At 37.7% G+C, this 24,410-nt stretch overlaps 2 protein-coding genes across 13 annotated transcripts in view; both read left to right on the forward strand.

Annotated features, from left to right (window-relative positions):
• LOC108237009 (T-lymphoma invasion and metastasis-inducing protein 1) overlaps window positions 1-8,791 on the forward strand; it is a 54,741-nt gene extending 45,950 nt beyond the window's left edge. For all 5 annotated transcript variants that reach the window (XM_037979019.1, XM_017418167.3, XM_017418166.3 and 2 more), the window contains 12 exons: window positions 1,671-1,895; window positions 2,159-2,227; window positions 2,873-2,998; window positions 3,255-3,363; window positions 3,561-3,740; window positions 3,864-3,982; window positions 4,065-4,173; window positions 4,937-4,995; window positions 6,118-6,214; window positions 6,582-6,669; window positions 6,793-6,965; window positions 7,080-8,791. In XM_037979019.1, coding sequence (XP_037834947.1) covers window positions 1,671-1,895; window positions 2,159-2,227; window positions 2,873-2,998; window positions 3,255-3,363; window positions 3,561-3,740; window positions 3,864-3,982; window positions 4,065-4,173; window positions 4,937-4,995; window positions 6,118-6,214; window positions 6,582-6,669; window positions 6,793-6,965; window positions 7,080-7,702 — 1,977 coding nt within the window. In that variant the 3' untranslated portion in view covers window positions 7,703-8,791. The remainder of the gene's footprint in view (window positions 1-1,670; window positions 1,896-2,158; window positions 2,228-2,872; window positions 2,999-3,254; window positions 3,364-3,560; window positions 3,741-3,863; window positions 3,983-4,064; window positions 4,174-4,936; window positions 4,996-6,117; window positions 6,215-6,581; window positions 6,670-6,792; window positions 6,966-7,079) is intronic.
• Window positions 8,792-10,797: 2,006 nt separating this feature from the next.
• The window catches only part of grik1a (glutamate receptor, ionotropic, kainate 1a), a 32,520-nt gene continuing 18,907 nt past the window's right edge, over window positions 10,798-24,410 (forward strand). For 4 of the 8 annotated variants that reach the window (XM_017418228.3, XM_017418230.3, XM_017418229.3 and 1 more), the window contains exons 1-5: window positions 10,798-11,077; window positions 11,328-11,555; window positions 20,727-20,894; window positions 21,041-21,298; window positions 23,981-24,162. In XM_017418228.3, the coding sequence (XP_017273717.1) occupies window positions 10,984-11,077; window positions 11,328-11,555; window positions 20,727-20,894; window positions 21,041-21,298; window positions 23,981-24,162 (930 nt within the window). In that variant the 5' untranslated portion in view covers window positions 10,798-10,983. Of the gene's footprint in view, window positions 11,078-11,120; window positions 11,556-20,726; window positions 20,895-21,040; window positions 21,299-23,980; window positions 24,163-24,410 lie in introns of those variants that run through there. The other 4 variants (XM_025006360.2, XM_025006362.2, XM_025006361.2 and 1 more) reach the window with 4 other exon arrangements.

Consider the following 24,410-nt stretch of genomic DNA (forward strand, 5'->3'; position numbering starts at 1 on the left):
TATTAAAATCGTCAAATGTTGCATTAAATTGTTTCTACAAAATTCAGCCCTACCAACAGCTTTTAAACAATACATTCAACAAATGCATTGTTTGAAGGCTGTTGTTAATAATAATCAAAAAGTCGTTATCCTATTTTTTAGTCACAGAAAGTGAACAATTAGGTTGTTCCAGAAGATGCTGCAAAACATAATGGCTGCCTTTAGAGTACACTTCATGTAAATGTCCTCCTATAGCATTTGGTATCTTAGTTTTAATGATGCTGCTAAGTTGCCCTCGCATTATAATTTAGGCCTTAGAGCTTTTAACTCCCATCTTCACAGCTTTAAGTCAGAGGGAGAAACAAATGTGGGCAGATTGCATAACTGACTTTTTTCTAAAAGTTGTTCATCTTGACTCTGTAAAGCATCATCATTACCTTCTAAAGAAATGTATGACTGTGTGGTTGAACGAGTGTCAGCTTAAAGTACCCTTTGTCTAATACAGCAAGGAAGAGGTTTAAAAAGGTAAAAACAAAAAAGAAAAAAAGAACTGGGGGCCTTACATTACTTACATCATCAGTCTTATCCAATCAGGCAGGTCTGCTCATGCCTGGTGTTTTCATATGATGGGTGTAGATGGGTGTGTCACGGCAGGTTTTCAGACACATACTGTATATGTTTACAGTGTGCGTTTCCCAGTTGTTGAATGAGGTGTGGCTGGTTAGAAGAGTGACTATTGTAACTGAATTAATCATACATTATGGTGGTGTTCTAGTTTTTTAACTGGTCGACGGAGGGCCGAAGGTGTTTCGTTAGTTGTGTCAGTAGTTCTCTTGTTGTCTCCAACAACGCCACAGTTGACTTGACTTTTAGGAAAATGAAAGTCACATGTCAGCAGGTCATCTGCCAGAGTATTAAATATTGCTGTTGTTTGTATTGCGCTACAGCAACATATATGCAATACATCTTAGTTTATTCATTACTTGTGTGTGTATGCATGTGAGTGTGTATGTGTTTGTTTGGCTGTCTATTAGCAAAATATCTAATGAGCAAGAAAACTAATTTCATTGAAATTCTCAGAAATGAATCATTGAATATACATCTACAACTGAGTCAGCCCAATTCAAGATGTCTGCCACAGCTAACTGACAATAGCAAACCCCAAAACATATTTTGAGCCAACATTTGGTGTGGTGGTGCTTGAGAGTCATCCCCTATACATACCCTGAGAGCTACAGATTGCACAAGATCTTCAACACAAAACTTCAACTCTGCCTGTATGTTAGTAAAATATTTCATGAACCATTGGATGGATTTTAATGAAACTCTCTGAAAGTAATTATTGAACGTACATCGTCTTTTGGAACTCATCCCAATTCAAGCTGACCACCACAGCTCATCAACCTTACAAAAGAAAAAAAAAATGGCTGTAACACAATTAATTTTACAGACGAGCTAAAATATGGTGTGATAGTAACTGAGACTCATTCCATAAAATCATTTTTGAAGATAAGATGATTTTAGTTTGAAACTCTGGCTCCAAAGGCAGTGATATGCATTCCTACAGTGAATACTAGATCTTCATTATGTTTCTGTTTGTTTTATTCTGACCTGTACTGACACAAAAAAATAGAACAAAAACAAAGTAACATGAAAATGACTTGTTCCGTTTGGCATCTCTTTCTCTGCAGAGCACAGAGCAGGTCACTGCCTTCTGCTGCAGTCTTCATGAGATGAATTCTCTGGAATGCCCCATGTCATCCTCTTCATCCTCCTCTTCGTCGTCGCTGTCACAGAGCCCTGTGTCGGCTCTGCCTTTGACGGCAGGTTCTGGCACTCAGAGACAGCTCTCCCACGTAGACAAACTGCGCAAGGTCATCAATGAGTTAGTGGATACAGAGAAGACTTATGTAAAAGTAAGTGCTCTTGCTTTTTATTTTCTGAGAAATCAATTACTGAGAATGGCACACACACACTTTCACATTATCATACTGTAATTCCCGACATACCATTTCTATTAGTGTTATGCAACAGAAAGAGGTGACATTTTCTTTTTTGCTATTTAACATACTTGGCATTGAAACAGCCTCATTAAACACCTTCGACTCAAATACCCAATCACTCCTGAGTAAACACTGGGTCACAGGCAAATCTTAATTATAGTTCTCATCTTTTTCAGGACCTGCACTGTCTAATAGAGCGCTACTTGACACCTTTACAGAAAGAGAGCTTCCTTACACAAGATGAGGTATGATTTATCTGATTTGTGTGTGGCAAGAATGGAAAAAGTGTTTGTGCTTAAAGGTTTGACCCCCTCACACCCCCCAAAAAACTGTTTGATTATTTAAAAAAAAGAGACAAAACTCGTGTAAGCTGTCAAAACAAATGAAAGGAATTTTTTTTTTTTACCTTTTATTCCTTTTAAATGAAAGTCTGAAGCAAATAGGCCTCTAAATTTATACTGAATACTGAACGTAAAACCTCATCACTTATGAAAAACATGCTGCTGGTAGTGGTATCATAGTTTGGGCCTGGTGATCACAGATTTCACGATTTGTGCACTGGACTTTTGTGTGGAAGAAAAACTCTCCTCGCAGCGGGAGTCTAAATAAAGTGAGAATTCTGAATTATATCGGCAACAAGAAATCTGCCTGTAAACTGAATGTTCACAACAACAAAAGAGTCCTAGATATTTAGGTAATGTAGATATTTTTAATTAAAACAGGAAGCATAATTTTCTTATGAAATGAGATCATTTTTATACATGTTTTAATAGCACAGAAAAAAATAGTCAAATTCGCAAGGGTTCCGAACTTTTATGCACCAATTTATGGAAAATTGTCTATGTTTTTCAAGGTCCTGCTTACGCAACTCTCAATCTGTGTGTTTACAGCTGGACGTTTTGTTTGGAAACCTCAGAGAGATGGTGGAGTTCCAGGTGGAGTTCCTGCGAACGCTGGAAGACGGAATCAGACTGGTGCCTGATCTAGACAGACTGGAGAGGGTGGAGCAGTTTAAGGTTGGGATTTCTAAACTTCGTGGCAACACGTAGCTGCATCCTTAATTTTGCTCCATTTGGCGCTTCGTGTAATGTTTGTCTCAAGGCGATTCTGCATTCTGGCAGACTTGTTTGCTAACATTTATTTAAACTAAGCAGTACATTTTCTTTACCTAGAAACGCTGTTAAGTCAAAACCAAGTTGAAACAAGCCTATTTTGGTTTGGTTTTAGTTGTTCTCATTTACTGATGCATGATGTGCTGGCCTGTTTTTACAGAAGGTGCTGTTTTCTTTGGGTGGTTCATTCCTGTATTATGCTGATCGCTTTAAGATCTACAGTGCTTTCTGCGCCAGCCACACCAAAGTCCCAAAGGTCCTGGCTAAAGGTAAATATGGGCAGACACTTCCTGATTTAATGCTCAGTCGCAACACCCTTGTTTGAGTCACTTACCTGTCACACGATAACATTTATAATCTGTAAAATCATAAATGAAACTATGCTTCAGCTGCTATTTGTTGGCTGTGCCTTTGTTTTGCCTCTTGTTCCAAATCAATTAAAGTCCATGCTCCATCTTTTCTCCAGCTAAAACTGACCCTGATTTCAAAGCGTTCCTGGATGAGAGAAACCCCAGGCAACAGCACTCGTCCACTCTCGAGTCTTACCTGATCAAACCCATCCAGAGAGTCCTGAAGTACCCTCTCCTGCTGAAGGAGCTCTACTGTCTCACTGACCCTGACAGTGAAGAGCACTACCACCTGGATGGTACACCACTGTCTTTTTTTCATTACCCATTAACGCTGTGAAATGATTTAGTATTATCTATGCTCATCACCGCTGGAGCGGTAATTATTTCGGACATGACTAATGAGGGTTTGTCTCATTCAGTTGCAATGAAGGCCATGAATAAAGTTGCAAGTCACATCAATGAGATGCAGAAGCTTCATGAGGAGTACGGAGCTGTGTTCGACCAACTCATCAATGAGCAAACTTCAGATAAAAAAGAGGTAACACCCATTCAGATCAAGGTTACCTAACTTAGACACACTAAAACACTGACATTGACAACTTGAACATGTTTTTTCTCAGGTTCTTGACCTCTCAATGGGGGACCTTTTGCTGCATTCAACCGTGGTGTGGATGAACCCTCCAGGCATTTTGGTCAAAAGCAAAAAGGACGTTGAATTAGCAGCTTTTGGTAAGTTAATCAAGAATTGTGGACGGGACTGTGAAGATCATTTTCCATAGTGACTCTAAACAGGTCCCCATGCTTTGAAAACCTTTACTTGTAATTCACTAATATTTACAAAAGCGTAAATATTTTTAAAGTTTATTTACTAGCAAACTAGATGATCCTAAACTTGTCAAACTGGTCAAAATGTAAGATGTCCTCCAGTTGCCACTGATGCTGTAAGCAGTAGCACTATCATTTATACATTTAGAAAAAAAAACCTGCAGGATTTTCATTCTTCATAAGAACAATTCTTCTGCATATTTAAATATTACCTTTTTTTAGTGAATCACTGATAATTATTCCAGTATAAAATTCTCAGTTTTTGCAGACACATGACACTATACTTTATTAAAAAATAGCTTTTTGCATGAGAGAAATTGCTGACATAGAACTCTCACGCACTCAGAAAAGTTTGGAAATATTACCCACCTTACACTTTTTTTTTTTAGTAACAAATATTAAATATACATACTTTAATGGCTTTCTTTCCTCGGGTGATGGTGAGTAGAGTTGATAGTGTTTCTATGTGATGTCGTTACTTTAATTTATTTTTTAACTTTTGTTTGCTGTATCCGGCTATTTTTGTAGTCAAACTGTATCTAAAAGTACCCAATGACATCCTAAATCAAGTTGTCACTGTAAAAAAATTAGGTAATAAAATGTGAATTGTTTTTATTTTTAAGTAAATGCAGACCTTCATCTCATTTCTCATTTTTCCTTCTTCTAGTGTTCAAGACAGCAGTTGTGTTTGTGCACAAGGGCTACTCCAAGCACAGGAAAAAAATTGTAAGTACTTTTCTGTCAACTTTGTATTAGACTTCACATAAGACACAGTGTTAGCAGTTTCACTTATTGTAATGAGGCTTTTGTTTTCTTTTGAGACCAAAAAGACACAGAAGGATTGATTAAGGGGCCTGATTGCTCTTAAGAGGATCTAATCATCAGAGTTATGATTTTGTTTGCAAACATAATGATGAATCTCATGTCATTTAAATACTGAAAGGCTGTACTAATTGAAGGCCATAATCACATAGTATGAGTCTAATTTATTTTGAGGCTTTCTATTACAGACAATCAAATAATTGCTTTTGAACTTAAAGGAAAAAAATGTAAGCAGGTTCTGGCGCTCAATTCTGTCCAGATGTGAAATAAACAGCAGACCATAATAATCTTACAAATTAAAAACACTGAACATGTAATCAAATCTTATATAGTACACTAAATAGAACAGAAGTGAGCTAAAATGGAGGTCGGACTCTAAAAAAACATGACAGAGAGAGAGATGATTATAAATCTGAAGACAGGTTTTTATGTGCATTTGTAATTTGTTCCTTTTATTTTGCTGAATTGTCTATTCATTTACCATATCACTGAGCTGAAGCTGCTCTTGGCTAAATATGCATGTGTGTAAATAAAGCTATGGTACAGAAATATGCCCACATCCTTTTGTAATGTCAATAAATCATTAGTAACACGATAAAGAAATTATTGCCTGGATTATTTCCCTTCTAACATATTTGATGTAACCTGGAAGTGTTAATCTTGTTTATATTAATGTGTTTGTAAAATAGTGAATAGAATAAATATTTAAAAAATTATTGTAAATGTTACACCTATCATAATTGTAGTTTTTACATTGTAAAATAAAATGATAAAAATAGTTGGTTATTTTTGCACAAGCATACATGCTAAATTGTTGGTAGATTTTGTTTTAAATTTAGTTTTGTTCTAAAAAAAAGCCATTCAAATTAGTTTAATTGTTGCTCATTTATATCACTACTTGATACATTACAACAGAAGCCTGTGTGTTAAATCTTTTCCTGAACTCTTGCGCTCTCTGCTGCCCTGTTGGTGAACTGCAGATGTTTGCTAATCCAGAATCCAAACACACTTTATTTTGTTTTCCAGGGGGGAACTCATCGCTCGACTGTGAGCGAAGACAGAGATTCTTTCCGTTTCCGTCACATGATCGCAACAGAATCTCTGCAAGTCCGTACCTTGCCGAGTAGGTCTATTAATAAACTTTAATGCAACACACCCAACGTTCCTCAAATGCACACGTAATAGTTTTTTTCTTAAGTAACAATAACACATTAAAAAAGAATGTCTTATAAAACGGTCACTACTAGTACTTCTGGAGCAGATTTGATCACTTAACTATGGTCAAAAGATAATCACAGTATTCTTTGTAGAAATAATATACTAAGCACTTTTATTCTAAGTTTATAGTAACATTAAAACGCTTGTGTTTTTCAAAATGGAGCTTTGAACATTGTGATTGAATAAATGGAGTTTCCTTTTAAAATATTTACTAATACATAATGAAATACTTACTGAATTTAGATCAGTACTCACTCCTCTTGTTTTCTCAGACTCTGAAGCCACAGCAGTTTGTGAAATAGTCCACACAAAGTCTGAATCTGAAGGAAGACCAGAGAGAACCTTTCAGTTGTGCTGCAGGTTTATACTTTTTTTTTTAAATTACCCACATTTTCCACATGTGAACTAAATAACATAAAACTAGAGATCTTTAATCTGTAAATTATCTCAAGTCTTTTTTTTTTTCATTCACGTGATTTGCAGCTCTCCAGACAGCAAAAAGGACTTGCTGAAAGCAGTCCACTCCATCCTTCGGGAGAAGCAGCGCCGCCAGCTACTTAAGACGGAGTCTATGCCTCTCAACCAGCAGTACGTCCCATTTGGTGGCAAACGCCTGCGCGCCCTCAAAGGTGCTCGACCTAGCATGAACAGAACAGGTGAATCAGTTTACTTTCTAGTAAAAAGTTGAACCTGTAACTCTGCAGACTTTAACATGTACGCCTAACAACTTTCTTTTTCTCTCTCTCTTTTTTTTTTTTTGTCTTGCTCAGCATCTGCTCCATCTCGAACCCTGGCTCGCAGAAAACTGGTGAGGAACCGCATCACCATCGACACCGACCTGGTTTTCCATGGCGACAACAACAACTGCTACAGTGACGCCAACCCCTCCCACCACTCATCCTATCCTTCCTCCAAGTCGCCGCTCACCCATCACGGACCCCGTCAGTCCCACAAGCCTCAAGGAGAGGACACGGACCGTTGGGTGGAAGAGCAGTTCAACCTGGGCTCTTACGAAGACCAATGTGACGGTGCCGATGTGAAACAGGTGAAAGAGACTGACATCTTAAGTGATGACGATGAATACTGCAAGTCTGTTCGGTCCGTGGCGTTAGAACCGGACCCCCTGGAGGAGAAGATGGGAGGACTGAATCTGCAGGGCAGAGTGGTGAACGGACAGGTGGAGACAAGAAGTGAGATGAAGCAGAGTGTTGATTCTGGTTCGGCAGAATCCCACAAACCCTGCAGCATCTCCGCCTCCCACTGTGGAAATTCAGCTGTGAAGCTTGTCCCTCTAAAGCAATGTGCCGTGGAGGGAGCCACAGACAAGGACCACAACGTGATCTGGGTGCAACGAAAAGACTTTAACAACAGATGTAATAGCGACGTCTTCTGATGGGACATCTTAGAAGATAAGATGAAGAGAGGCGGAAAAAAAAGTGGTGTCTTCCAGTTTTCAAATAAAACAAAAGTGGGAAGATTGGATGCAAGCTTTAAGAGAATGTGTAAAGTTCTTTCTAACATTAACATACACACACACACAAAATAATCCTTTCACCTGCCAACTTCCCTTGTTCTGACAATCCTAAACTACTGCAACTCCCAGTGGGTAAAGAACACATCCTCTGCTTCATCTTGTAGCCCTGAGATTCTCATCCAGAGCTGCTTTCTATCAAAGAGAGCACTTCCTTGCTTTAACCACAGGCATTTCAGTGATGAAGACAACACTGCATGTGCACACAAGTGAACAAGCATGTGTGTGTGATTATAGTACACAGACACAGGCAGCTGCTGTTCCACAAACTCACGTGCTGCACCGGAGAAACATCATCACCAAATCTCTGGCCAAAATGTCTATTTTTCAACACAAGAATGTGGGTGTTATATTTTTCTGACTTTGCTGGTTTTGTAGTATTTTAACACTCAAGGGCTGTGAGTTACTGAACTTCTCTTCAGGGGCTTTTGGCTTGATGACAGCTGTGATAAAGATGGTGATATTCAACTAGCTTTATTGTGCTTTTTTCACTGTTTGAACTTAAAAAAAGATGGTTGAGATCTTCTGAAGTGGGGTTCTATGGGAAGATTATGCCCAATTAATGTCTTACCTGTTGTAGATATCTCTTTGAATAGCTCCAGTTTGAAGAAATAATTTAATTTTGACCAAAATTGATGAGCTAATGGTTAGTCTGAGCAGAACGAAGGCCAAAGTAGATTGTCGCCATCTTAAAACCACTCCAGTTTCAAGTTATTCATTCATAACATCTACACAGGACCCCACTTCAGAAGATCTGAACTATCCCTTTAATATCAGCTGCACATCAGTGTATAGTTGGGAGTAATAATAGTGCTATTTAACCTCCTGTATTGTATATAAAAAAAGATTTTTAAGCTCACTTTGTCTCCTATTATATCCTTTTTAAAAAATAGTTTGTTCAACAGAAATTCTACTTGTTTATTTAATATTGCCTTTTTTTAAAAAAAAAAAGATTACTGTAACTTTTCGATGTTTACACCATATTTATCTGCCCAGTGTTACAAACTACTACTGTGTGTTTGGTGCCAGAAAAGAGCTTGATAAAGCCGTCACCTATACCCTTTACATGAATGCTAGTCTTTAGTTTAGTTTAATTTAGTAGTTTTTTTTTAGATTTAAAGCTCAATCAGTACACTGGAATCTGTTTTTGCTCCAGTCTGTTCTCTCTTCTTGCATCTCATCAGTTATAATTATTCTGGTCCTGTTTACTTGAGTTTGTTTCATTATTTTAGGAGGAGCGATTCAATGAAGCTGTAACTTCAAATGTCAAGCATCTGAATTGTTATCCTCATTATTGGTTTCACCAATAGTAAACGTTTAGCCACTCCACTCCACAACCCTGTGATTCTTCTCCTTTCCACCAGCCTGCGCTGTTTCGCTGTCATCACAACAACATGCTTCTATCCGTGCTCAGCACAGGGTGTGTGCACCTTAAAGGATGGATTCAACATGCACTTAACAGCAAACTGTGAAGAACTCTGAGCGACTCACGGTGACGAGAGAGTGGATGAAACGAACATTTTATGTTCCCCACGATCTGTTCTCATTTTGATGCTGTTCTCTTAATTTATCATGAACTGAGTCGTAACATTCACTGATTCACTGAGGACTTCTGACTGTGAGGTACAATCACCTGGCCTTGGAGGCAAACCCTGTTAAAAGAATCTTTGAGTCCTATCTTTGTACTTTAAAAAAAACTGTTTGTACTCAAAACTGTGGAGCATTATTGTTTTTTTTTTGTGAAAATAAATTTTCTCAAGTTAATTTTCTATGAAGTTTCTTTTTATTTCACCAAAAAAAAAAAAAGAAGCAACATTTGTTTCACTTTAGGCAAATTTTTAAAACCCAGTAGCTGAAGCCAATGATCAGAAGCATATTTTAGCACCATCTGAGATGATCTAAGGCCATCAAAACTGTACTTGTGTTCTTTTGATTGATGAGTTACAGGGAAACAGCCCAGTATTTATATCAGGTTGTTGGATATTTACAGGTCTTCCTGGGGAGGCTGCACGGTCCTGTTTCTGAGTTAATTACGTTTGTCCATGAGCCATTTATCAGAGGTTCTTGTCAGATTTGTTGTTTTCCAGCTTTAAGACTTCACAAACATTGTGCTACACAAAATGTCAGCTCTGACCTGATGGGGAAAGAAGATGAGACTGAAACGACTGTTCTGGGAGTCTTTGGCGTTTTCAAATGTCACACTATTGAGCCACACTTTGAAAGTTAACAAACCACACAAAGTTTTAGATTGAGGTGTGATTAAACGCCCCGTACCCTCACAAATCAACACAGAAGGCGGAAGGAGAGACGATTTACCCAAACCTCGAGTACAATTTTCATTTCTGAATATGATTTTGTAACTTTGTACTTTATTTTTTTTTTAGAATCTAGATTAGAACTAGATTTGTGATTCTTTCTGATTAAAAAAGAAGAAATGTTGGATGACTGCAGTGAGGGATAATCTGACATTTGCCCCGCAACCTGAAGATTATTCTCGTCTCATCAGCACCAAAGCTCAGAGAAACCAGCCAATCCATCTGCTCCTTAATCCAAAGTGACCGCAGCCAAACTATTGAGATAACCAGCATAAATCCACGACTACCACCAGTGTAAAAGCTGTTTTTCTTCTTTTCTTTTCTTATATTTTAAGAAAGTAAACTAGAATTGTTTGGTTGGCTTGGTTCACTTAGTGAGAAAAAAAAGAATTGTATTCTGTGAGGCTTTGGGTTTTTCTTTGTGTCTTTCTTGGTTTTTGTTAGTTATCTTGTTTTCCTTTTTGAACTGTCTCTGTCTCCAGTGTTTTTCCATTCATCCTCAGTCTTCACTCGGTTCTCTGCCACGCCCACCTCCACCTGCCAGTAATAAGTTTCACGCACCTGTGCCCACTTACCAATCATCCTCTGTGTTTTAAAAACCCGGTCTTCTTTCCGCTGGTTCATTGCTTTTGGTTCCTTGCGCGTTGTCGTTCGTCCATGTTTAATCGCGCCATGCTTTGCTTGTTTATGTTTGGACTTAGTTCCAATTTTTGCTGCCACGTCAGTGTTTTTGTTTGTTTTTATTTAATAATTTAGTTTTCTTTAAAATGAGTCTGCACTCTGGGTTCGCGTCCGTTTCCCCACACCTTGGCACATTATTTGTACTTTATGGTAAACGGTACGAAAGTTTTCTCTCAACATCATATTTCCAATAAGAATTATGACGGAAAGCAACACTCACTAAGGTCATATTTTCCCCAAGGTAATTACTCAAATGTCTCTTATTTTGAAAGATTTACAGGAAGCTTAATTTAGGTGCGCTTGACACCGACCCCTCCACCCCCCCGCGCTGCTGCCACCTCTGAGGCGCACAGGCTGTTCTCCCCATTGACGCTTTCTCCCTTGAAAATGTGGCCTATTTCTTTTATAAGTTTGAATTTTTTTTTGTTGCACATTTATTTTTGGATCCACCGTATCTGAGGTTAGTTTCTTGTTCATTTTACCCACTGGAGTGACGCGCGGTGGATCGAGTTGGGAATCAAAGTTGTGCTGCGCGCTGGGATGGCACGTCGGCGGTGGTGGTGCTCGGCCCGCTTGGATGGAGGCTGTTTCCGTCTGTCATGGTCTCAGTGTTCGGGGTGAGCTCGCCTGGGGAACTATGGAGCGGAGGAGGAGACTTTTCTGCTACATCTTCTTCGCCGCGCTGCTCTGGCTGAGCTCATCCCAGGTCCTCCGAATCGGTGAGCACAGCGGCCGTTTTACGCACGGTGATGTTTGGGTGTCCCTGAGCAGAATCAGAACCAGAGACCGGCTCCTGTGCAGCACTATTCAATGTCTGTGGATCTGTGGCAAAGTTTTGTTCGATTCCCCACTGATTTGTACCTTAAACAGACAGGTATGATAGGATTGCACTTAAATGACTGAGACTGTGTGATTGGGGGGAAAAAAAACCCTGCACAAAGTAAAAAGAACCTTCTCCTTAAGTGACCCATTCTGACTGATTTTCTCAAGCCACCACTGAGAGTTTTCATCTCTCAAATCAAAGCTGAATGAATTCCTCAGGAATGACTCAAAGATCTCATTTGAAGGATTTCTTTCAATTAAATAAAAATTCTTCTTTGTGCATTCATCTTCAACAGACACTGGCATTGTTGGTGTGATCGTGAAGTGTCTGCGGATTTGTTTGAAACATGGCTAAATCTCTTTTCAGAGAGTCTCTGAGCTTGTTGGTAAGTTAAATGTTCTTTGGTGCTGCTTTCCTCTCCTCGTCCTGCTGTCGTCAGCCTGCTGTTGGAGGAGTCAGAACTGCGGCTTCTGTCGATCTGATCCGATATGAGAAGCTCCGTGTTTATTATCCAAGTGTCTCACTTTCAGGTGTTGGACTAGATCAGAGACACGCAGTAATGTGTGAATCCAAGTCACTGATTGAACTGAGAATTGGTGACATTCATACCTGTTTTTGAACTCAAAAAGTAGACATTACAGCACTTTTTAAAATATCAAAATGGAAATCATAAAGAAATTTCAAACGCTCAAAATATTTACAGACATTTTACATGACAGACTTGGTATTTGGTTGGAAATTCTATTTTCTATTGTTAATTTTCAGTTAATGTCAGAGTCGATAGGAAGTGCATGTCAGGCTCCAAGAACCGTAACTACGTGCTTGTTGCATATTCTTATGAAAGTGGATTTCCTTAAAGAAATGCATATTGCCTAACAAAGTTTTAAACAAAAATTCACATAACCTGTTAGTGCTCAGAGTACGTGTTGGGGATGACTCTCGGCTAGTACCACATCAGAATTGAGCTCAATATCTGTAGAATTTAGAGAGTTATAGCCACTTTTGTTTCTTTTTTTTTTTTAGGCTATTTAGCTGTGGCAGCCATCTTGAGGTGGGCTGACTCCAAAAAATAGTCAGTGGTAGATGTACATCCATACTTTATGAGAGTTTCATTCAAATCTATCCACTGGTTCATGAGACATTTTTCAAACAGACAGACAGGCAAATAAACACACATATAGAAAGATTCAGGCAAATACATGAAAAGAATATTGAGCCAATTTTGTATTCCACTTCCCTAAAACTTGAATAGTAGAAAACACACGTTTGAGTCACAACATTTCTTAAAGATAGAATCATTTTAACAAACCACTAACATACAGATCAGAATCAGTGATTCTAATTAATGATTCAGTGATTGTGAAAAAATGTTTTGACTCAGTATTTTAATGAAAATAGGCACTTCCTCCTTTGGCTTCACAGCTCAGACCCAACGGCTCTACATCAATCTTTTATGTGGCCTAAATATTAAATGGTGACACCATCACCAAATAAAAGAAAGAAAGAAAATGAAAACGGGGAGCCATATTTTGAATTTAACCCATTCTATCTTGACACGCACTGGTCTTGCGTGTTAGATTCCTCTCAGCACAAACAGCATTTCTTCATTTGTGTTGAGGTCCGGCTGCACACGAGGGGTTTAGCTCTGGGTCACATATTAATATTCAGGGCCGTTCAAGACCAATCCGTTCAGCTTCAGTGGTTCAGCTCAGATCCTTTGAACAACACAAGTCCAGAAATTCCAAACTCTAGAAGATTTGCATACATGGGTGCTATCAGTGCAGAAGTGTTTTTGCACGTGTAGGAAATTGCAGATGTGCAAAGTTTTGCTCGAGGTGTTGCTGTCTGTAGTGATGATTTCCACAAAATAAACATTAAAAAAATTACCACCTAAATTTTATTTTAATTATAGTTTCTTTTTAACAATTTAGACGGGAGCTCCTTATTTGGTAGTAGAGGCTTTATCTCACTTTGTGAAGAATATACAGTAAATACCTGGAATTGGCTTCCTCAATGGTGACTGTTCATCAAGCAGGTGGAAAACTAAGACTTTCATCTCAGATAAAGACAATGAGACTTTAAGGCAATAGAACTACACAACTGATTTTATTTATTAGTATTTTTTGATTTTGTTGTCCAATGAGATAATATCTTATAAAGTTCAGCTAAAGTTTAGAAGATGAAAGCTTTTTTTTATAGTTTTTTCTTTTTTGTGGTACATTTTAGGTTTAATTTGTAGTTGTTGTGCATATCCAACCTGCTTTAAAACCTGAGAGATAAAACCTAAAAAAGCTGCGGTGAGTGTGATGGCAACTCCAGCATTTATGTCAGCTTACAAAATCATCGCCTTTTTTAAGCTCTCGGGTTATTGGTACGGTGGGGGGAAAGTTTTGCATTTCAGTGTGTTATTGATGCGTCAGTCTTCTACATCATAAACCAAGTGTCTTATATTCTCGTCTCCCCTGAATTGGCATCCATTTGATTTCTGGACCTAATTCATGGGAAACAAAAAGTGCACCTCAGATCAAGTGCATGATGAGAGGCACTTAAAATAGTGCATAATTATCTCAGGTGCTGCTTGTCTTCCTGGTGCATTTGCAGGTTTCTCCCCCTTCCAATTATTTCTTTCTGTGTCTCTTTTGTGTTTCCTTCACTTCAGTCTATCCTGATTGCATTTTCATTTTGTTTGTTGGTGGTGTTTTTCACGTCAGAACAAGTTGTCGTAAAATGTGTGGCATCAGATATTTCTTTTTTGTACTAGATGTATTTCCATGTTACACAACCTGTCCAGGCTGCAAACTGGTTTGTTTATTTTCTTCAGAGGCAATAATGTTAGCAGTTTTTGTAGGTTTGGATCATCAAACAAATATGCAGACACAAACTCTGGAGTCATTTTTTTTTTATTTTTAATTTTAAGATTTTATATGGGGTATTATCAACAAAAAAGCCCTTGAGGCTGCAGGATATTAGTGGATAGAGCACTGGCCATTTAAAACAAACTTGCATTTTACTAAAATTTTAAATTATTCATCAACCCAGCACCCAAATGCACTTGGGCAGACCTTATGCTTCCACATGCACCTAAATGACTCTAAATATCCCCTTTTCTTCAAATGAGATGATGCCATGCATGCATTTCTAAAATGAGTTATCAATCAGTTGTATCACCATGATTGGGATGCTTGCAGCAGAAATCTGAGAAAAGGTCAACTTTTTATGCAGCAGCCAATATGCCAGTTCATTAAATAGTAAGACTGATTGTTGGTGCTCCTCTCCAAACATCAAAGCTTTATTTCTGAGAGAGTCTGACTTTATGGTGTCACAGTTGTGGCTGCTTCATTATGGTGCAGACCACAGGCACTAAACGTGGCATTAATAGGGAGTTGCTGATGAATATTCTCCCCCAGTTTTAATGAACACTTACTAGAATTTTACCTCTTCCAATTTTGGAGTCAACCACATTTAAGGTGGCCAACACAGTAAGTGACCTCATCAAACACAAAAAATTGACAGTAATTCAGTCAGTTTTACACCTATAACTGGTTAACCTTTGGAGTCTCTCTGTTTTAAGATGGCTACCGCAGCTAATAGACATTACCCAACACAAAGATGGTAACAGCAAATTGTATTGAACTAATTTTGGAATAGCAGTAGAAATCTCATCACATCACATGAGATTGTGCTTAACATTATTTACAAGGTTTGAACAAAAGCTGTAAATCAGGTATAATGCAAATAAGAAGACAATATAAACAATAAGATGCATTTCTGATAACGTTCAACTGAATAGTGTATAAGCCAAACAGGCTGTAATAACAAGTTGAAATGAAAACCCTGTTTGCTGTTTTTACAAATATTTTAAACCAATAATATTAAGAAGGAATTCTTAAAACCGAGAGGGAAAAAATAGGCTTTGCTACACTGAAACACAGACCCATATTGTATCCATGTTATTCATCTGTTTGTCCATCTGCAGAAACATAAAACACATTAATGAACATGAATCGTAATGTATAAAACATGTTGATGGGAAAAAAAACAGAAACACTCATCCACAATTTAGCTATTTTATCTGTTCTTGAATTGTACACAGATAAAACCTACCAGCCAGTTCACAGACACATGTTAAAATGCATTGCTGGAGTCCTCTGGGGCCCCTGGAACTCTTAACATCCATTTACAAGGTTGTTTTTTTTTGTGCCAGATGGACGTGTGTTCTTGTGGCAAATTGTTCATCATTATTTAGGAGTTCAGTAAAAGCTTTTAGTGCTCTCAGGTACATTAATTTATCTGTCTGATTTAAAAAAAAACAACAAAAAAACAAAAAAAAAACATCATTTTAAATTTAACTTCAGCGGTCTCGAGCCACAGTGCAGCTAAAGCTGTTCAATGAAAAGGGATGACAAATGAACTCTTGTCAAACATGATTATACGTCATTAAATAGTAAAATGAAAGATGAATGAGTTGAAATTCACCAAACATCCAAACAAACCCAGATATGTTTATGCTGAAGAGATTGATCAGGTCTGCCTGCTGGCACGAAACTTACACTGGTTCTTTAGCTTTTTTGTCTTAGTCTAAAGGCAGAAAAACAACCATCCATCATATTAAATCATGCATCTATTATTTTATGGCACAGCTTTCTTTACAGCTGCCTGCTGATCAGTTGGCTGATGATATTACGTTTTATATCGATTGACAAATGGCTCCTATTGTATTACTAATATAGAATATTATGACCTGAACAGTCCCTGTGTGTGTGTAAGTGTGTTTTGTGAGTGTTTTTATTTGGGCTTATTTGTTGTATTTGCACACAAAGGCAAACAAGTTTAAAATTTTGCAGATAAAGCAATTTTGTTAAATGTTAAAAAGTGGATCCTGTCATTGATCATCATCATCTTTTTGCAGAGAAATGCATTGCATCTTATTCCCATTTTGTGCAAGATATTAATTCTCCGAATCACATTACAGCATAGAAACCCACTCAGGTATTATCAAGAATGTACCGAACAAAGTCCTGGTATTTTCCCCCCTCCCTGCTGTTTTTCATACTGTAGCCTTTTGCCATAAGTGAACAGCACATGCACCTACTCTGTAGGAAATCCCTGGAAAGTAAAACCATTTGTTGCCGAAATAACCAAGCATCTTGTTTTCAAAGTTCATGGAGGTTAAAGTGGAGCTTGACTGATCGGGATTTTTAATACCGTTGCTGACCTTTAGAAATGATGGTCATTAGCTGATTTATCAGACAGATTTGTTTGTTTTTTGGCTGATAAATAATTGTTTCACATTTATATGCATCACAATCTGCCAGATCTTTGAACAGCAACCACAAATAAAACAGTTACAGAAATTTGGGCCAGTGCTTACAGCATGGGTGATAATTCAAAGTAGGAATAGCTTAGGGCACAGAATCTTTAAAGCATCCTCCAAAATTTAATTAACAAAAGTGAAACTCATAACATTAGAGCACATAAATGCTACATGCTTTAATAATTTACCCCTGGGGCTCAGTGTGGGTCGGTATAAGCTTGCAAGAAATGCAGTTTCAAGTATAAAATTATTTATAATTTCTCTTCAGAAGTAACATTTCCAATTCAACCAATAAAAATGTAAGGCACTGAATGAGTTAGGGTTATACTTGCTCATGGGTGTGACATTGTTTTTTTTTTTTTTTTGTTTTTTTTTTTGAAAGTTAGCATAATCTTCCAGTTCTTTGGAGTTTGTTACTTTCTTAAAAAAAAAAGGTTCTTAGCAGCTGAAGTCATTATGATATTGTATTCATTGTCACACCTGGAGAAAGACATTTAGGATTAGACCAGCACTTTATCAAACAGAGAAAACTATTTCTGCAGAGGGAACTGTTCTTAAAAATGCAAAAAAAACAACAAAAAAAACCAGCCTGACAATTACTAATTGGCACTGACTCATCTTACAAGAGCCTGTTTTGAAAGTCAGCAATAAGCTGTCAAAGTCTTTTTATTTTCTCCCCTTTAACACGATAAGAGCAATTATGCTACCTCCATTTCATCTGGCCTTTGAATCGTCTCCTTACATCATCTGCAGCAGGATGACAGGATGCTGATGAGGAGTTTGCAGGCAATTTCAGCAGTCTGACTTAACAGCATTGTTTCTTCAAAGTGCTCTGACAGCTGGACCATGCAGCAAGTTGAAGGTAGCCTTGGGTCTCCAACCTGCGAAAGTCAGAGAAGTGCATCTACTTCTGCATCTAAAACCTTCTCCCAGTTTAAGAAGAATACTTAATATTTTCAGCATTTGCTGACTTTTGAAGGAACCTAAATGCATAATGTATTTATGAACTTTTTAATAACCTCTTTATGCGTTTAGCAGATTTTAAATGACCCTCGTGGTTCAGGCTGCAGCAAATATATAGAGTAATTTTAGATTATGCACACTGTTTCACCATTTGAGACCAAAAATAGATGAAATATGCATGATTAAGTTAATGAAACAGAGCACAATTTTAGACAATATTTTTACATTTAGGTCTTTGTAATATATTACAAAATTTATTACATGCTTGGTACCTTGCACTATTTTTAAAAAATGATCACATAAGTCTAGATTATACTTTCATGTGTTTATAATTATATTAAAAAAATCATAGACACTTATAAGAAACTTGCAAACGAAAGTATCATAAAGTTAGAAACCTTAACAATCTGTTTTCTAATAAGCATTTCTTAGTTCTTTAATAAAATTAATGCCTTTTTTGCAGTCATGTAATGCACATATTAACAGCTAAACATGTTTTGCAGCTAAAGTAGGAACACTGCCTTTGTTAAGTTTTTAAAAAATGCAGTTAAGGGAAAACAAGTAGCAGTGAAACACACACGACAGCTCTTCCAGGAAAAAATAAATATTGTAGTATTTATTCAGGAAAGCTCAGGCTGATCCCATAAGAGTTTTCTGTAATGTGATCTAATGTCAGGTGTATCTTATGGCACTAACTTTATTTGCTGTAACCGTCTTTGCTGATTGTTAATAACTTATTTTCTGTATGGTTGCCAGTTTGTGAAAATAATTTTTTCAGAGCTCATCTATTATTTGTACTTATTGATAAAATCTTTACATATTAATTATTTGAGAGGCTGTATTATTGACACCACTGCTGATTTGTACTAACTTTTACAATGCACATTTTATCCCCAGTCATCTTTATTTAATTTATTGCCAATGTCTTTATGTAGTCATGGGGAAAACACAGTAAATTCTCTTTTGTAATTAGGGTTCACTGTATTGGGACATAATAAAGCATTATTGTTCTTTATCAGTTTCTAAGATGAGGTAAATATACCCTCAGTTGATTAACAACGCAGGACATATACGATATATTATCACTTATTTAACAAAAAATTAAATCCAAATAGAGAAGCTGTGTTTAATATTTTAGCAGAATTTGCAAATGAATTGCTAGTGGAGGCTCCTTTAGTTCATAATGTTAGAAATGATCTTATCAGTTTCTCAAATTGCCATGGAAGCATATTGGCTTCTCATAGTTATTTCAGTTCATTGGGGTTTGTTGACATTCTTTTATGAGAATGAGCTCTCTTAAGTTCATGCAATAACATTCCAGTCAGGTAGAGGTCTGGACTTCAGCTGGACCACTGCCATACTTAGATTTTCTTTTTTTAGGCTGTTGCAGATTTGCAGCTGCTCTTATGATCCGTGTCCTGGAGTGTGACCCAATTTCTACCAATGTTCTTCTTTAGAGATAAGAGGCTTTCTCTTGGCAACCTTTCCAAGGAAGTTACTTACTTTTTCAGTATTTTCTAACAACTAATCTATTGTCATAAACTTTGACATGTAATGTGCTATTAAGGACTATAGAGTCTGTCATGCAGCTTCTGGGCTTTTCTTTTATATTTTCCCTGAGCGTGCTCTGTCTGACCTCGAGCTGAACTTACTGGAATGTCCAAACATGAATACATTAGCAGCTGCTTTGATTGATTTTTCTACTTGTGAATAATCATTCTACCTGTAATGGGTAGCTAATTAGACCTAGCCTTTTGATGGCGTGTATAGGTTGATGGATAGCCACAAATGCTTCACATCATCATGTTTTCTTTCTTTCATTCTTTCTTTTCTTTGGAACAGTGTTATTAACACCAATACCAATAACTTAAATAACCATCATAAGCTGAACTGTGATGTAGAGATAAAAAATAGAGATAAAGAAAAAAGTGAGTGGTTTAGCACATTAATATCTTTGGTTCCAAATGGAAAGTACTTGCAACAAAACTGCTATGAAGATGGTTTAAGAACCGTAGTGGAAGTTGCAATGGTTAACCAATGTGCAACAATCAATGTTTTCTGAACCAGTGCCAAAAACAGTTTGGAACAGGGCACAGGCTCAAGATCCCTTCTCTTTTGTTCAGCCCAGGAGTTTAAAAAAAGATTATTAAAATTGTTAAGCTTATTTAGTGATTAAAGCATCTTTAGGTTTGGTTTTCAAATTTTGGGACACATCCTCAGTTGTGGACCTCAGGTTTGTTGGGTGTTTTGACCTTTACTTCTAGACATCCTCACCCATGGAAGGTTGTGTCGAGGATGATCAGGCTTTGATGTGTGTCCCCTAGCCAATGAGGTTTGTTGACTGGTTGATGTTGAGATTAAAAAAAGGAAGGGATTTGTAGGTCAGACGTACAACAAGAGTGGTCAGTTTGCTTGTTTATATCAGATACCCAGTCTGTTTGAAACATTTTGGTACAAGCTTGTCAGCTTGTAGTACTGGTTTTAAATGTCATAATGGTGGTACTCAGAGAGCTCAGTATTTTCTGAGGTGGTACTCATTAAGAAATGTTTGAGAACCACAGTATTAGAGAATAAGACCTTGGAAATAGTACTGTGCCTGAAATGGAGAAAAAAAACTTGTTTTCCTCTGGCTTGTGTTGTAATTGATTTAGTGAAACTAAAGTAAAAATCAGCGGTGCAGATTATTTGCTGCAGAGTACACAAAGCGTACAGTATGTGTGTTGTTCTGCCCTTTTACTCTTGTTTTGAACTCTGTGTGTGTGTGTGTTCCTCATCATTCTTTGTGTTCAGGTGGCATTTTTGAGACCAGGGAAAGTGAGTTGGTGAGTATGGATGAGCTGGCTTTTAAGTTTGCTGTAAACAACATAAACCGCAACAAGACTTTGATGCCCAATGCAACCCTCACCTACGACATTCAGCGAATCAACGTCTTTGATGGCTTTGAGGCCTCCAGAAGAGGTGAGAACTCAAACTCCTTATATGACTGGATATGTCTGTTATTATGCATCATCTGTTACAATCATTGTCTTACCTGATGCACAGGTAAGACAATCCTAGTTTTACATCGTTCATCTTTTCTGTGTTGTTTCTTTTTCTTTAACCAGCGTGTGACCAGTTGGCTCTCGGGGTGATTGCTGTGTTCGGCCCCTCTCACAGCTCCTCCGTTAGTGCGGTTCAGTCCATCTGTAATGCCCTGGAGGTCCCCCACATACAGACTCGCTGGAAGCACCCGTCAGTGGACAACAAGGACACGTTTTTCATCAACCTGTATCCTGAGTACACCGCCATTGCCAGAGCGATCCTGGACGTGGTGACGTTTTTCAAATGGAGAAAGCTGACAGTGGTCTACGAGGACAGCACAAGTAGGGCCAATTTTTGTGTTTTCCAAACTAATTCAAAAGTATAACAACATTATGAGTAATCATAGATTTTTATGTGCATTAAAGTCAAAATTTCAGTTGTAAACACAGAAGTTATAACATTTTCTCTGAATATTGTTGATATAAATAAACTGAGGACAGTATTTTAAGTCTGGACCCTTAAAAGTGCACAACATTTAAAATGGACAAGGGAAACGAGGATGAGATATAAGAGTTTTCTGGTGTGGTTTTCAACGTCCCAGTCTTTTATGTCATAATTATAATTACAAAATATAATTCTGTTTTCCAAAGTCTGTTTCTCTGTCCTGGTCACTGAACCCAATCTGCGACAGGGCACCACTTCTTCATATCAAACAGCTGCCAATACTCCAGTCCGAAACAAAGACCCAAACTAAATCACAGATGGCCTTAAATCCTGCACCTTCCTGCTCAAACTTCCTGTCGTGATCAGCTGTGAAATTCTGCTTTTGAAATGTCACAGTTCATAGATGTAGACATCCCACCCTGCATTTAACATAGAAATGAGTCTTATTATGCAAAGTCGACACATCTTAAAAGAAAATGCGATTTAAACACAAAGCTGAACAACAAGATGGTGATGCAGATGACATACTTACAGCACTGTGCAAAACTCTTGAGCAACCCAATATTTATTTCTTTTTTCAAATTTTCTTGTGTTTTTCTTTTTAATCAATATTTCTCCAGACTTTCTCGAGGTCTTTCAAAGCATTTATTTGGACATTGTCTATTTTCCCCCACTCTTTTTTTAAATTCCCATTTTTGTACGTGACAATTTTCAGAGGAATGTCATTCTCTTTTTGTTGTTAAACCATTTATCACTCACTTATGATTCATTCTGGCCTAAAAAACACTGCAGAAGCTCAGGGCTGAACTTTTGTTGTTTCTTCAACTAACAGACGACCTCACAATGAACCAGTTTTCTGTTTTATATCGAGGTACTTTGTTACTAAGGAGCCTGTTACATAAACACACAACTTATTTGTTGCCATGACACATTTTATTTAAAAAAAGCCAGAGATAGCAGTTTTATAGGTACAAAATAATATTTTTGCACTAAGAAGATAATTAAAGAGCTCTATTTTATAGTTGTGACTTTGTTGTAGAATCTTCTTTTTCTTCTTTCGGCTGTTCCCTTTTCAGGGGTCACCACAGCGAGACATCCTCTTCCATCTAACTCTGTCTTCTTTGTCCTTTGTCCTCCCCCAAACTATGTCCATGTCCTGTCTAACTGCATCCATAGATCTCCTTTTTGTCTTTTTTCTGGCAGCTACATCTCTAACATCGTTCTATCAATAAACCCACTGTCCCTCCTCTGCACATGTTCAAACCATCTCAGTCTGTCCTCTCTAACTTTATCTCTCAGTCCTTCAACCTGTGCTGGACCTCTGATGATCTCATTCCTAATCCTGTCCATCCCTGTCCCTTCCAAGGAGAACCTCAACATCTTCAGCTCTGCCACTTCCTGTTCTGTCTCCTGTCTTTTTGTCAGTCCCACTGTCTCCAAACCGTACAACATAGCTGCTCTTACCACTGTTTTGTAAACCTTGTCTTTGACTTTTGCTGCCAATTTGTTGTCTCAAATCACTCCTGAAACTTTTCTCCATCCTGTCTGGACTTTCTTCTTTACCTTTTTACCACACTCCCTTTTTTCCTGGGCAGTTGTAAAATATATGGAATTTTTTCAAGCATTCCCCTGAAACACAGTTTTCTAATTATATTTGCAGATCTTTCAATAAATCACTGCCCCTAATTGCCATTTTTAGTAAATTATATACAAAGGAGACTTTTGGAAGGTTTTTGCACAGTTCTGTACTTGATAAAAATTTTCTTTCAGCAATATACTAAACTTCAAGTGCCAGATTTACCATGCCGTGCAAAACAGAGTCATAGACAACACCTGTGAGGGTCGACAGCTCCAAGGACGAGATTCCAAAACTGCTCCAAACTAAAAACACAGGTGCAACCAGCTCATTACAACAATGAACAAAGCAGTTCATCAGGAGCAGAGAAAATTGGAGCAGAGCAGACCTGTAAAATATTAGGGGTCTGTAATTCGGGGAACTTTTTTCTTTTCCTACCACGTTTAAACAAATGGAGATTGTGCATCCACAGTTCTGCAGCCAAAAGCACCCAAAGGACTGGAAGTGTCATGGTGGCTAAAAGTGTCACAATTTACAGTGAATTGCAAGATGCATGATTCATTTAAGGACTTTCCTTCCCAAATTTTGCACACTGAAAGGAAAGCTACTTTAAATACGACAGAGCCAAGCTCGGAGATTACTGCATCAACTCCTCTCAGGCACTAATTCGGTGCTCCACTTTGGAAATAAATATCAATTGCTCCAACACTATGACATAAAACAGACTTTCATAAACTTTCATAAATCTGCCTCCAAGAGCCACAAAGAAGAGGGGAAAAAAATATCAGCTAGAAAATAATAAGATTGTTTATTTGTGTGTGTGTGTGTGTGTGTGTGTGTGTGTGTGTGTGTGTGTGTGTGTNGAGTCAAAGCGATACAAAGTGGAAAAGGGGAAGGGTGAGGTGAGAAGCTACACAGTGTGTGTGTGTGAGTGTGAGAGTGTGTGTCTGAGTGTGTGTGTGTGTGTGTGTGTGTGTGTGTGTGTGTGTGTGTGTGTGTTTAGGTCTAATGCGGATGCAGGAGTTGATTAAGGCTCCAGCAAAGTTAAACTTGAAGATCAGGATCCGTCAGCTCACCCCGGGTAACCAAGATGCTCGGCCGCTGCTTAAAGAACTGAAGAAAGACCGAGAGTTTTTTATCATCTTTGACTGTTCTTATCGCACAGCTTCAGAGCTTTTAAAGCAGGTGAGCACAGGCGGATTCTAGATATTTTCTCCATTATTTTCTTTTCTAGTCTCTCAGATGTTACGACACACTTTAAGTCTCCTTTAGGGTCTTTACATTTGATGAGTCTTTTCAACGCATTGTTTTTTAATGTTGTGGAACATTATATCCTTGTTTCCTTGTTTACAAAGATCTCTACATTTTGAATGATAGTTATTAAGGACATAAACATGTAAACCTCTTCACTTTCTCATTAGGATAACACAATG

Source organism: Kryptolebias marmoratus, linkage group LG13 (genome assembly GCF_001649575.2).
Source record: "Kryptolebias marmoratus isolate JLee-2015 linkage group LG13, ASM164957v2, whole genome shotgun sequence".
NCBI classification, from domain to species: domain Eukaryota; kingdom Metazoa; phylum Chordata; class Actinopteri; order Cyprinodontiformes; family Rivulidae; genus Kryptolebias; species Kryptolebias marmoratus.